The sequence below is a fragment of the Protomyctophum parallelum genome, assembly GCF_964188405.1.
Source record: "Protomyctophum parallelum genome assembly, chromosome: 10".
NCBI lineage: Eukaryota > Metazoa > Chordata > Actinopteri > Myctophiformes > Myctophidae > Protomyctophum > Protomyctophum parallelum.
In genome coordinates, this window is record NC_139704.1 from 23,968,397 (window position 1) to 23,982,534 (window position 14,138).

Genomic DNA, 14,138 nt, shown 5'->3' on the forward strand with positions numbered 1-14,138 from the left:
TCTCACTTTCTTTCTTTTTTTTACCTGAAGTTTGGCTGACGATATGTGAATGATTTTGTATCGATACAACTCGTCATTGTGTCGGTTGAACTCTTCCACCGCGAAGCGCGCAGCCATCAGAACGTCCCTGGTTCGGTGGCACCGCGGACGGCGCGCCGGTCATCATGTGATGATGAATATCACCTGCGCCACGAAGTCGCACAGCAGCAGCCACGGAACACCACCATGATGTCACCACAACAACATGTAAAGTGAACATAACAGGCCCATCATGTACAATTACAATACAAACAATACAATACAAAAACTTTATAATAATCCAAGACGACGTTTCAATACTCAAGCGTTCCATGATCACTTCTATGAAGTTATTAGCCAGCCCACCGTCCGCTTTAATAGTTCTGAAGTTCTCACACTTGCACGCTTCTTTTTACAAATTACCAATTAGCGCGCTCGACTTTACGCAGGTGCAAAAATGTAGCCTATAGACCACTTTTAAAACGAGGGAGAGCAAACTAAAGAAAGAATGTAATCCATATCCTACACACCATTTTCAGTAGGTTTTATTTTAGAAACAGCAAAATATAAACGCCACTACGTTTTCACATTATTTTCTTATCTGTAGGCCTACACTTTTATTTTTTAGTGTTGAACAAAAAGGAACACAGAGTGAACAATCAACTATAGGCTACAGTAGAGGATGGTCTTTTTTAATATATAAAAGGAACTTGAATCGCTCACAAAATGTCGTAACTAGCCCCGGTTCTAGAGTCTAGAACCAAAATATATCATTGGTCTAGAATCTAGACCAATGATATATTTTGGGGAGGTTGGGACCTATAATAAAAATTCAAACAAAACCCCCCCACAACTAAAGCATTGTATCCCTCTTATTTGACATTGTCACACTATAGAAATGCTTAGGCTACTGATCGTACTAGACTTTAAATTAATATTGTATTACTGTTGACATTCATAGCAGTAGTGCAGTAGGCTACTATATGGCAACCTTTCAAGTGTTATTTGGCCACTTCAACTTACTTTGCAGTTCATTATGTCCATGGTCTATGGTTAGGAATAGGATTATAACAAAACAATGTTGGGGTATAGTAGTAAGAAAATAACCTGCCACACAATCTCTCTCTAATATGCAAATGTAAGACAAAACAAATCTATTGCTAGTCTACACCGCAATCTGTCAAAAATGGCAACCTACAAACTCACGTTGCAACATGCTGTGAGCTTGTACAGTATATCTGCCATTTTCACCTGTATGGCATGGCCAGAATAGGGAAGGGAAAGGGAAGATACTGTAGGGTTCAAGTGGTTTAACAGAATGTCACCTTGTCACAAGAAATGCTGTAAATGTAATGGTCAATAACAGATGGAAAGGAAGCCATGCTGCAATCTGGATAAAGACTGTAGACATCACTGGTCATCTGCAGAAAAAAACTGGAGAATAGGTCATGTGAAATGATGTCGAGAGCTGGTCCGCCAGTCAGCTTGTATGTCACCATCATCATCATCATCATATTGGCTCTATCAAGTACAAAACAGTAACTTTTTAGGATTCAATTTCAAAAGTAGCAAAAGATCTACCAGCTCAAAGTGAGCTTGTGGATCTGCTTTTTTTTCCACTTTTGAGTGATGCTGTGGTGTGATGATAGGGCGTTTAATTCACAACAAAAATAAAAAATAATAGAATATGGAGATGGGATTCTGCCTTGCCTAATGTATACAGCAGTGGTGGTTCTGAAACGTTTTTCTAAATTGACATGCATTTGGCCACAGACCGCCATCTGATTTGCACAGAGCAGGACCAAATTATCCATTGGGCCGGGACCTTAAGGGCCCTTCGTGGAAACTGGACCGCACGGTACCGGGTTTGAGGCCCTGACAGGGGCTCCTGGGACATACGCTATCTTGTATGTTTAGGTCTACAGCAGTGGTTCCCAAAATCTTCAGGTCAAGACTCAAGACCCAACAATTAGACGTTTGCCATGAAGGGAACATAGCAGATCTAATAGTAGATAGTCTATTTTTGCCACTTAAAAGAAATCGCCCTAATTTGAATTTTGTTTTTAATTCAAGAAAAAAGGCCACAAAAAAACCCCACATTCGGGAATGTTTTTTTTAAACGCGTTGAAATAATTAAAAACCAAAACACTTGGTGTCGGTGCAGGGTGGGATACCCCATCCTCTCCCTTAGAAGCATGGCTGTGTCTGGGAGTGTTCTGGGCAGTGTTGTTTTTGGCAGCAAATTTCTATTTTAGTTTTAGTCAGTCTTTGGAATGAAACTTAATTTAGTTTTAGTCACCTGGAATGTTTTAGTGTTAGTCTAATTTTAGTCGACTAAATGTCATGCGATTTTAGTCGAGTAAATCTACAGTTGATTCAGTCGACTAAAATGTATTTGGTGTCATAATGGCTGATTTTACACTTGCTGAAAATAGCTGATCTACAAGCTCACATCGGCTATTTTCAGCATGCAACAAAGTGTAAAATTACTTTTACTGGATCTCTTGTCCACTAGTGACTATAAAACTAGACTAAAGGGACTATAGTCCCTCTAGTTTTAATTTGTTGACGAAATTGTCAATATAGTCTTAGTTTTAGTCATCATAGCTTAGGTTTCGTTTAGTTTTCCTCAGTGAAAACAGGTAGTCGATGAACATTTTTCGTCATAGCATTAGTCGACAAAATCAACACTGGTTCTGGGTCTGAATCCACTACTAACACATCCAATCCAAGCCACCTCTTTTTGGTAACTATGACTGATTCAACACTGATTCATACTTGCGTCTCACGACGGAGCATAAATTAAGCATGAGTCTACTAAAACAAAAAAAAACACACAACACATGAAAACAGAAAAAAATAACATTCCTTTGTTGTTTTGAATAAAACAGAATGACCTGTTTAAACAATGAAGGAATGTAGTGCTGGTTTGTCTTATTCTTGTTCCTTTTCTTCTTCACTGGAAGCAGGAGTGTCCAAAACAAAAACAGATATATATAAAAAAAAATCTGAAACTCAAACAATTTAAGTACAACATACAGTAGTGAACTCACTTACATTAGCTATTAAGTTCACCACTAAACGGGTTTGTTTTCCCATTAACAAACAAAAAGGTAGGAGCACACACCAGTAGTGGGGAGGTGCTGACCACAGGAGACAAAACTTGGACAAAGAAAGAAAATAAACTTCTATTGAACCGACGTTTCGGCAAACGGTATGCCTTCTTCAGGGTGAAGAATTATACTGTTTGCCGAAAACGTCGGTTCAATAAAAGTTTCTAGCATCGTGACTATACGAGCTGTGCGGTCTCTTTTCTTTCTTTGTCCTTGTTTTTCCAGTAACGGACAGCGGGCTGACCAGTTATGAGATATTGTGTTCTTTTGGCACTGTACTGCAGTCTGTAGTGTGAGGGTTTGTGCGACCGGTGAAGCGTGTCCCAACATATGATAGTAAAAAAAAACTGAATTGTATAAGACAGGGGGGGGGGGGGGGGGAATCTGCAGTATTATCTGGAGGAATAATAGTCACACCAAATAGCAGTCTCTCATTTTTAAAACCATACTATAGTAAATGAACCCATTAAAACCGGGACAGTGAGCAACTGTCTCTTTTTTTTTTACTCTGTTACTACTGTTTTTGAAAAATCATGAACATTTGAAAATCTTTGCACATGTATTTTCTAAGCCAACATTTCTTTTTAACTCAAACCTTTTCTTCTGGGGGTCCCCGTGGTACTAAATATCTTGAGATGTGGGTCCGCGGCCAAATACATCATTTGGGGGTCCTTGACATGGAAAAAGGTTTTGAACACCACTGATATACGTAGCAACATACGTTTTTCAGAAAACTGACATGAATAGAACCGGCCTCGGGTCGTAATGGGTTTAAAACATACTATAGTATATTAATCGAAAGGAACGATGTGTCTGCTTCTTCCAGTTCCACTCGTACTAATGGAACGTTATAGGGTTTCTTCTGCCTTTCCTTTGTAGATTGTAGAATTCATGTACCTGAGGTATGTTTTGTATATCCTTCAGGAGTGGAGATAGAGAACCGAGCTTTAGTTTGGGCACTCACAGTCAAGTCATGTACATGAAGAGATGGTGTGTATGTGTGGGTTTCTGCTGGTAACCGGATAGGTGGGCACCAAGGAAGAGTTGGCACCTTGCAGTTAAATTGGCTATTTTTCCCAAAATGTAAAAAAAATTAATATTTGGAAAATGTTTTATAAGTAAAGTAAAGTATACATGATTAAAACAAGCTTCAACATTCGACAATTAAGGTTTAATACTTCTTCAATTACTACAAAAACTATATATCGAGTCATTTTAGGGCCTACACAAGATGTTGAAGGATCAAATGAAGTCTGAAAATTAACGATGCACTGTGCATGTTCACATCATGCACACTTTACATTTTTCAATATTTAATATTTTAACATTTTGGATGATAAGATAGCCAATTTTACATTTAGGTGCCAAATGTCCACCTAACCCTGTATCCTTTCTACTGCCTAATTCGTGTGTGTGCGTGCGTGCGTGTATATGCGAGCTTCTGCAGTCCAGTGTGCGTGCGGTCTCTCAGATGGTCCGTGCGCTCCTAAAGCGTGTCCTGGTCGGGTGAGAAGAGAGCTGCCAAGCCGAATTCACTCAAAATCTCTTTCTCAGGCTTGGATTTCTTAAAGAGGGACGGCAGATTTCGGATATGGACCTCCTTCCTGAACTGCTGGCACAGGGCTTTCTACAGGAGATCAGAGATGAGAAAAAGGAAAAAAAGTTAAAACAGCGTTGTCCAAGATCGTAAAGTATAAAAATCCTAACAGGAGGAAGAAACTTTATTAGGTTGTACAGCCCCTGTTGAGTTACTGTACAATTTCCTCTGCCTAGGACGTGACATTTATTAAATGGCCCCGAAATTGCAACGCTGCTCAGTGAATTGCAGCATTATATCCGAGACTGTTGGCTGAGCAGTCCACAGCAACGGCTCTCAACGTGGATTCCACGGACGCTCTCGGTTCCTTTATAGGGGTCTAAATAGACCCTTACAAGGTTTACAACTCAGACAGTAAAAGTTTGAGAACCATTGGTCTACACTAGTTTGATGGCCATATTAGAGAAACACTGCCCTCTAGGGGAGGATCATGACCTTAACCCCACAAGTGGAGAAGTAAAACACTGTCACACTGGTTTTGAAGCAGGCACATGCACACAGCAGGGGGGTATTTGCATCTCCGGGCGATAGGTGTGAATGATTTTGCCGACGTGCTAATGGGGGAACATTTAAAACAAAGGCGGCTTGCATGCTGTAGTTTGCTACTAAACAGACATTTGCATGCACAAGGGCTGCCAAAGTAGGCTATCTTTTGCTGTTTTTCGCCCCCTCTCCTCGAAGTTAGACTGGGCCAGCTCTAAACTGACTGGGCCACGGCCTGCGTGGTCCAGTCACGCATGCACGCATGCCGGTGGCACACAGACATCAAAGGGGGCTTAAGCCCTTGCCATTTTCACCTGTCTTTAAAAAACTGCCGTGTGCAGCATTTACTATGGTGAAAGAAATGCAAATTCCCCCCCTTTCCATGCCATACCCGATGGCAGCATTTAGCGGAACTCTCCTGAACTTTTGAACGCATCCTTTTGAATTAAAATAATTTGTCCTGAAATACATGTAGTACGCCGCATCTTCAGTAACTAAAGAATGCAGGGTCGTGGCTCGAAAATAGCCAAGCAAAACATTGCAGATCTACAATCTCCCAACGCATCGCACCGCGACACGTTGAGAGCTTGTAGATCCACAATGTTTTCCCTAAAAGCGCCCTTTTAGGGAATGTTAGCCTCTGCATCTCTAACAATCTCTGCACGTCCGTGTTTTAAAGCTCCCAAAACTTATTTTATTTAACGTTTTCGACCGTATAAGTCTTCATCGGGCAAAAATGTGCACACAGTCTCCTCGGTGAACTCACCCCCACAGTGCCGGCGATGAGCTTCCTGAACTGGTCTTTCCTCTTCTTGTCGCCAACGGCTGGTCCGCTGGGGTCCAGTAGCCTGTTGTCATACTGGTCCAACGCCTCCGCGTTGATGTTTGGGATCTGCACCATCACCGCCCTCAGCTCCGTGTAGCGCGGTCGCTGCATGGGACACACATGGGAGGAAATGAGGTGATGTCATTACACCTTATTCAAACCAATTCCTTTCCCCTCCATCAGGCGCCCCGACTGGCCAGGGGAAGGCAGTATAGAGACCAGGATTACTGCATGTTTTTTTTTATGAGGGTAGAAGAGAAACGGGGAGAACATGCAAACACAGAAAGGCCAGCCCACCTAGGGTATGGGCAATGATCACGAGGAGGAGAGAACACCCAAAAACACAAGACCGCAAAAAGTAAAATCTTCTATGCACTCACCAGGTTCTCATAGATAAATAAATAAATAAATAAGCAGCATGCCAGTCTCACCAGGTTCTCATATAGATAAATAAATAAGCAACATGCCAGTCTCACCAGGTTCTCATAGATGACCATGGCCAGCTGCGACAGGGCAGAGTTGCACACCTCGTGCTGGCCGTGCATCTGCAGGCCTCTCAGCACGCTGGTGAAGAACCATGTGACCGCCTCGGGGAGCAGGTTGTTCCACGCAACCTGCACGGGTTGAAAAGACAAACATGATCTATTATCTCTACTTAAGCTAGTTGTTGCAGTCAAAAGTTTTCATTCATCCGTTATTAGTCGTCATTGTATATACGCATCCATGCCTCGGTTGTCCCACACGAGCCGCCAGAGTCTTGTGAATCATGGTTTGGTGCGTTTGGCATAACTGCCAATCAAAGGGACTGTACTGGGCACTTGCAAATCACTGCGTGTCCTTTCTGGGACTTGGTAAACACGACACCTCATCTACACAGGCAAGGAGCGGGCGTGTCCGACGGTGATAGCACGCAAAAAAACTGTCCTGATATGGAGCGTCGGTCAATCTGTTACAACGTAGCCTGAACCAATCAAATAAATTACCAATAAATAGTAGCGTGTAGATCTCAACCAATAAAAGGTATCTGGGGCGGCGAAACCTCGCTCAAAAAGAGTGAATTTAGGAGGGGTGGACGACGTTGCTGCACGCTCGCGGTACGTCAGGACCATAGACTGTAAAACAAATATGGACAAAGCGTTCTCTGGGTCTCATATGGACGTAAGATGAAGCCTGTCAATCCTTGAATTGTAAATCGTCATCTTTCTAGATCCGTTTGGGCCCAGCTGGCCATTGGCTGGCCCAGACAACGAGGCGGGACTTCCCCCCTTCTTCTTCGTTGGTTTTTATTTTGACTCGAGCGGGGGGGTGGTCCCGATCATAGACTGTAAAGGTAGCCACGCCCCTCAGAACATACTCGACTTTATGATAATTTTTTATAAATGGGACCATAATTTTCCAAAAAGAATATTATGACATGAGAAATGAGACGTTAAACTAGTGACTGGAAGCAGAAAGTATTCATGACCATGTTTATTAAGGTAATACAGTCTAGGTGAAGTTGGGCCCAAATGCAAGGACCTCTATGGGGTTTTTTTGGGCCCAATGACAGCGCCACAACAGGCCATTATATGAACTTTCAGGAAGTCAGGATTTCCTACTGGCTTCAGACACTATTGGCTTCACTGTCCCCCTGGTCAGGACAGTCTCGTTGAAAAACATGTATTCTAAATGAGATTTCATCGTTCGCATCGCTGGCAGTGTAGATGAGGCGTAACAGCTGTTGGTCCGTTTAGCAGACTGGTGGTACTTGACCTACCTGACGGAGCAGGCCCCAGCAGAGCATGGAGGCAGAGCGGTGACAGTTGCTGGTGTCTTTCCATGACAGAGAGGTGAAGGCCAAGGTCAGCAGATCCATGTAAATGTCCTGGGCACAGAAACACGGTCGGGGATAGATACATCTTTTTAAAGTGAATACAGTATAATACCTTTATTCAAGACAAGGACCTCCCAAATTGCTATGTATTTGGCAGCAGAACTGATAATGGCTTTGCAGCAGAGAGGCTGAATAATACATGGCACTGCTGCTACATCGGGCAAGTTCTCCTCACTGAAGAAAACATGGAATACAATACAAATAATTATATTAGAACTGGGGACCCCCCCAAAATAATCATATTTGAAAAAATAAAACAATTGTATAAATTGTTACATTACTTTTGATGCAGTAATGGTATTTTCCTTTTCTTTCCTCCTTGTTTTGGAGGTATTAAAAGGTTTTAAAAGAGTCATTTGGGACCCCCCCCCCCCAAAGACAAATAATAAAAGATTATAATAATGTGGGGAGCCTGAAGCCACAGGTTGAGAAGCACTGATCTACAGCATCATGATGGTACTGTAGTCTGACCTCATGTTTGAGCAGACACTTCCCCAGTTCAGTCAGCTCATCTGTGGCGTGTGCAGGAGGAGGGTGGGACGCTTCCATCATCATCTCTTCATCTGCAAGAGTGTGCACGCACGCACGCACACACACAGAAACACACACACGCGTTAGAAAAATTATCTAGAAGGGCACACACATTCACCACATAGCACAAAACACATGGTAAGAAAGTTCACGTAGAAGGACACACACACAGAGACAAATGTTGCATGCACACAGAGACGAACGTTGCGCGCGAGCACACCGAGCCGTGTTCTGTCCGTGACCAACGGTCCTAGGGCTGGGCCGCGGGCTCCCACGCGGCGGCACGCCATTTCCGATGCCAATTTCACCCAGACTGGACTGGCTTCTGCAGCGTGGCAGCATGCTGCTCTCCGCTCCAGTCCATAGTGACGTGAAAACAACGTCGTCGTCCCCCCCCCACACACACACACACACACACACACACACACACACACACACACACACACACACACACACACCCCTTACCGTCTCCTTCTTCCTTGTTCCCTCCTGCATGTTCAGGCACTTTTCTGGCGATACAGCTCACAGCTAGAGGGAACGTTAGCATTACGTTAGCGTTATAATACACAGTTCACAGCTAGAGGGAACGTGAACAATGTTAGCACGTTATAATACAGCTCACATGATGATAACACAATGGATCCCGTAGGTAGGGTCACAAGACTGCAGTGATGCGCCACATTGATTGCCTCGACTCAAGTTCTACACAGAACAAAAACTAATGGCACAAAATGGTACTTGCATGCTGAGATGGGTTCCCACACGTTTTTTTACCAATGAATTTCCAAAAACTTTCCAGAATATTTAACCCAATTTCCTATGTAACATCATTCAGTGCAATGATGAGTCTCTTATGTGCAATGTCCAAAGACAGGAAGTGTAGAAACAAGAAATCATAGAATATAGAATGCTATAACTCTATTCCAAATTTCATGCTAAACGTTTGCTAAAGCACCTATCCTAGGTTATAGGATCACGCTGCAGCATGTTGTGAGCTTGTAGATCTGTTATTTTTGTCACATACTGTGATACTGGTACACATTTGGCAGCAATCATGCTGCCCGTTTGGAGAATAACGACTTATGTTACATATTTTGTGTAATGTTAAACACGTTTTGGAAAAAGGTTTTTATACATTTCAAAATAATTCCAGGAATTTCATGACTGTGGGACCCTGTATAGATAGCAGGAAGAGAAGCTGCCCCTGCCCAATTTTCTCCCCAATTTAGCCAAATAAAACTTCCCCTCACACAATTCTGTTTGTTGTGACTGTTGTCACCTGCCACTAGTGAGGAGCCCCTACCAGGAGGACGTAGAGCCGCCGACCTACTCCTCTCGCCCACCACTCCCAGCCCGTAGGATTATTATTAGGCCTACAAAGTAAGATCAATGGCTCACTAATAGATGCTCGATCAATATGAGACTAGGCAGGATATACTGTACCTCTGTCTAAAACTGGCAACTTAAACCCGGCCTACAGTATATACTCACAAGTTGCAATGCATTGTGAAAACATGTGAAAATCTTTGAATATCTATTCTTTCACAGCGAACCTTTTAACTCATATCTTTGCTTCTGGAGGGTTCCCTGGCACAACATATTTTCAGATCTCAAGGACCCCAGACATTATATGTAATTGGCCGCCGGTCCTTGAGATGAAATAGTTTGAGAACCACTTACATAGATACATAGGTTTTTTTTGTCATGATTTAGAAGACATTTGTATAGAATCATTTGGACTTACTGAGGAGATCCAGCACCTCTCTGGTGAGCAGGCGGACCAGGTGCTCCTCCAGCATCTCCTGGGTCACCTGGCTGTCTTCATACACCACCTCCTCTTCATCCTCCTCGCTGTGAACACACACACACACACACACACACACACACACGGGATACATAGCATAGTGTTAAAAAAGCACTAATCATATCCCATATCCCCACCCAACACAACAGTGGACCCCAGGTTGATTCTAAGTCCCTCGTTCACAATCAGTTGAAAACCCCTGGATTAGAGCTAAAGTAAATTTGTATGGCCAAAGTCCCATTATGCCATTTGTGAAGCAGTACGTGTGAAAGGAGCCGTTGACACTAGCGTAATTTCCTAAACAAAATGCTTCTAAACATATTGCTAGTTTTACCACTTCAAATGCTCTAATAATGAAAACAGACACACGCGCACACGCACACGCACACACACACACACACACACACACACACACACAGTCACAGTCACACTTACCCAACAGATGTCCTCTGGTTAATTTGCTGCCACTTGGTGTTAAGTCTCTGCAACATGCAAGCAGAAAAACATTAAAAGAAAATGCCATAATAACTTAATGACATCATGAGAACAGAACTATAAAGGCTATAATGCTGATATTGGGGACAATAGCACCACCGTGTGGGTGAAATAAATAAATCCTGACCGGCAGCATGTAGGCAAACAGAGGCCCCAGCAGGGGGCAGAGTAGAGAGTCGTAGTACTCCTCGGGACAGGACAGCACCAGCTGCTTCATGAACACTCGTACACAAAGGGTTAAGGACAACATTAGATATTCTACCCGTTTAATACCAGACCCTGTCCCCAATTCTATCTCCATTAGGCTACATACAGATAGACATCTTTATAGAGTGTCGCAGTCCCTCCCCCTTTCAGAACAACGAGTGGCCCAGGAAATGAATCGCAATGCATTTGTCCCATAGGCATTTCGTGCTTTATTTATTTAAAGACCTTTTAAGCGTCGTACGAAGCCAACTCTTGTCGTGACAAATCATGACAACACACACAATATTTCGGGCCAAACAAATAATTACAAAGAAGAAAAAAGAAAAAAGAAAAGGGTTGTAACCTGCCGTTTTTTTCTACTTTCTAATTCTTTGTTTGGCCCGAAATATTGTGTGTGTTGTCATGATTTGTCACGACAAGAGTTGGCTTCGTACGACGCTTAAAATAAATAAAGCACGAAATGCCTATGGGACAAATGCATTGTGATTCATTTCCTGGGCCACTCGTTGTTCTGAAAGGGGGAGGGACTGTGACGCTTTATTTTCATTCCCCATAAAGAGCAACATTTTGGCCTGACAGTGTGCAGGGCCTTTTCTTTGTTTTTCAAAGATACCCTTTTTAAGTTAAAAGAGAACTAAAATACTATTCAAATCTAAAATCCACTTTTAAAAAGCACCATTAGGCCCAGGCCGTAGCGTAACGGTCTGGGCACCGGACTGGTGATCCAGTCGCGGTGTGCCGCGGGTTCGACTCCCAGACCCGACACGGCCTTTACCGCATGTCATCCCCCCATCTCTCTCCCGTTTCCTGTCAGCCTACTTTCTATCCCTTAAAAAAAAAATCAATAAAGGCGTAAGCCGCAAAAAAATATCTTAAAAAGCACCATTAGTTCATAGAGAGACGGATATTGCACAATAGGAGCCCTTATAGCAGCATATGGGATATTGCACTTGTTCAAAAGTCTAATGGCTTGAGGGAAAAAGATCTTGGAAAATCTGTCTGTTTTACTTCCAATGCTTCGAGAGTGAACAGTCCCTGGTGTGGGTGGGTGGGGTCTTTCCTGATGCTGTTGGCCCTAGACAGACAGCGGAGGGGCAGTGTCCTTGATGGAAGGCAGTGACGCCCTGATGATTTTCTCCACTGTCCTCACTACTCTCTGCACTGCTTTCCAGTCTGCTTCTTTGCAGCTTCCAGAGCAGACGGAGATGCAGTTTGTCAGGATGTTCTACAGTGTTCTAGCCTTATTGTAAAGTTTCCGATCCGATGCCGACCATTTGATTTTGAGTATCTGCCGATACCGATTTATCCCGATCTGATATTTATATTTTTATAGAACACTTATGCCATATATCACAATAGTACAACTATAACGATATAATATTGATACTAGGGATGTCCCGATCACGTGTTTTTGCTCCCAATCTGATTATGATCATTTGAAAATGACGTGATCGCCCCCGATTTTCAATCTCGTGATCGGTTCGGGACAACCCTACTGAAAATGCACTGTGGCACTCACGTTTGACCATTTAACAGGGTCACACGTCTGACCATTTAACAGGGTCACACGTCTGACCATTTAACAGGGTCACACGTCTGTCAATGGTTCTCAAACTATTTCATGTCAAGGACCATACAAAATATATGTAATTGGCTGCAGACCCCCATCTGAAAATATGTTGTTTCAGGGACCTCCCAGAAGCAAAGATTTGAATTACACATGTTCGCTGTGAAAGAATATAATGTTAAAAAAAATCACGATTTTTGAAAAATAGCAGATCTACAAGCTTGTAGATCTTGTAGATCTGCGTTCCCGTCCTGAACAGGTTAAAACCAACGGGGTAAAGGATGGAAACGCCGGCACATCAAAGAGACCAGAGGATGAGATCAAAGGATATGAATCAAAGGGCGGAATCGGCGCTCAGGCACGTAGTCGAGAGAGATGAAGGCGGAGCCAACTATCTGTCCGGCCAATCCCTCGATGGTGTAGAAGTCTTGCTGGAGCGACAGTCCTGCGTTCCCCAGGATATGGAAGCTACAGAAGAGATGACACAATGGCAAACATCAGAAATAAAAACGTTCCAGAGGATATGGAAGCTACAGAAGAGATGACACAATGGCAAACATCAGAAATAAAAACGTTCCAGAGGATATGGAAGCTACAGAAGAGATGACACAATGGCAAACGTCGGAATATAAAAACGTTCCAGAGGATATACGGAAGCTCATAGAATAACGCAAGTTCCGACCTGTGGTTTGTGAAACGACATGAAAGGAGCACAATGCATAGAGTTGTAATGTTTAGGTACTGTATTATCATTCTAAACCTATGTTCTTGTTGTTCTACATACAGCCAACCAGTTGAAGGAATTACAGATTGAGGCTTAAACCTTCTGCCTTCATGAAATATCACAGACCAATTGGTTTATGGGAGATGCTTCTGAACAGGGACGTGCAGAGAGTGTTAGAGGCGCAGGGGCTGCAATCTTGTAACAGGGTACTTTTGGACAAAAACATATGCGAAAATAGCAGATCTACAAGCTCACACAACGTCGCGGTGCAACACGTTGAGAGCTTGTAGATCAGCTATTTTCGGGGCGCAACCCAGCACTCTTTAGCTAGTGGAGATGAGGTGTAATGACATGGATTTCTAAACAAATTTGTTCAACACAAAATACTGTGTTCAAGTTCAGGAGACTTTGAGAAAAAAAAAGCAATTCTCCTGAAGGCTGCCTTCCGGCATGTGGCAGGGAAAGAAGTGGCATTTGCATTTCTTTCGCATTATAGTAAATTGTGGTCTGGAAAGGGCACTTGTTTTACAGACGGGTGAAAGGGCAGGGACTGAAGCCCCCTTTGATGTCTATGTGTGCACGTCCCTGATTCTGAACATGCATTCCATTGCTAGTTTGACCACTTAAAATACGCTTTAATCTTAAAATAATTTATAACCGAAAATAGGCGATGCAGTGTTTGCTGCTTGTGATGCAGTGTTTTGCGAGCTTGTGGATCGGCTATTTTCGGTGCACGACATGCTGCCTTCTGTGGAATCCAAATGACTGAACTCAGTCGTGGCGACTGAGAACTTGAATCCATGGAAGCGACAGAGAAGACGGGACAATGGCAGAAAACAAACATTGGCAGACAAACAGACACATTTTCATCACATGTAATGAGTAGAAAAGCTAATAATA

At 43.0% G+C, this 14,138-nt stretch overlaps 1 protein-coding gene across 4 annotated transcripts in view; it reads right to left on the minus strand.

The window, feature by feature from the left end:
• Positions 1 to 2,651: 2,651 nt before the first annotated feature.
• Positions 2,652 to 14,138, minus strand: part of xpo5 (exportin 5) — a 28,139-nt gene continuing 16,652 nt past the window's right edge. For all 4 annotated transcript variants that reach the window (XM_083775602.1, XM_083775601.1, XM_083775600.1 and 1 more), the window contains 10 exons: positions 12,846 to 12,982; positions 10,868 to 10,965; positions 10,681 to 10,727; positions 10,186 to 10,292; positions 8,907 to 8,969; positions 8,382 to 8,473; positions 7,794 to 7,901; positions 6,514 to 6,651; positions 5,978 to 6,142; positions 2,652 to 4,758 (listed from right to left, as the gene is read on the minus strand). In XM_083775602.1, coding sequence (XP_083631728.1) covers positions 4,618 to 4,758; positions 5,978 to 6,142; positions 6,514 to 6,651; positions 7,794 to 7,901; positions 8,382 to 8,473; positions 8,907 to 8,969; positions 10,186 to 10,292; positions 10,681 to 10,727; positions 10,868 to 10,965; positions 12,846 to 12,982 — 1,096 coding nt within the window. In that variant the 3' untranslated portion in view covers positions 2,652 to 4,617. The remainder of the gene's footprint in view (positions 4,759 to 5,977; positions 6,143 to 6,513; positions 6,652 to 7,793; positions 7,902 to 8,381; positions 8,474 to 8,906; positions 8,970 to 10,185; positions 10,293 to 10,680; positions 10,728 to 10,867; positions 10,966 to 12,845; positions 12,983 to 14,138) is intronic.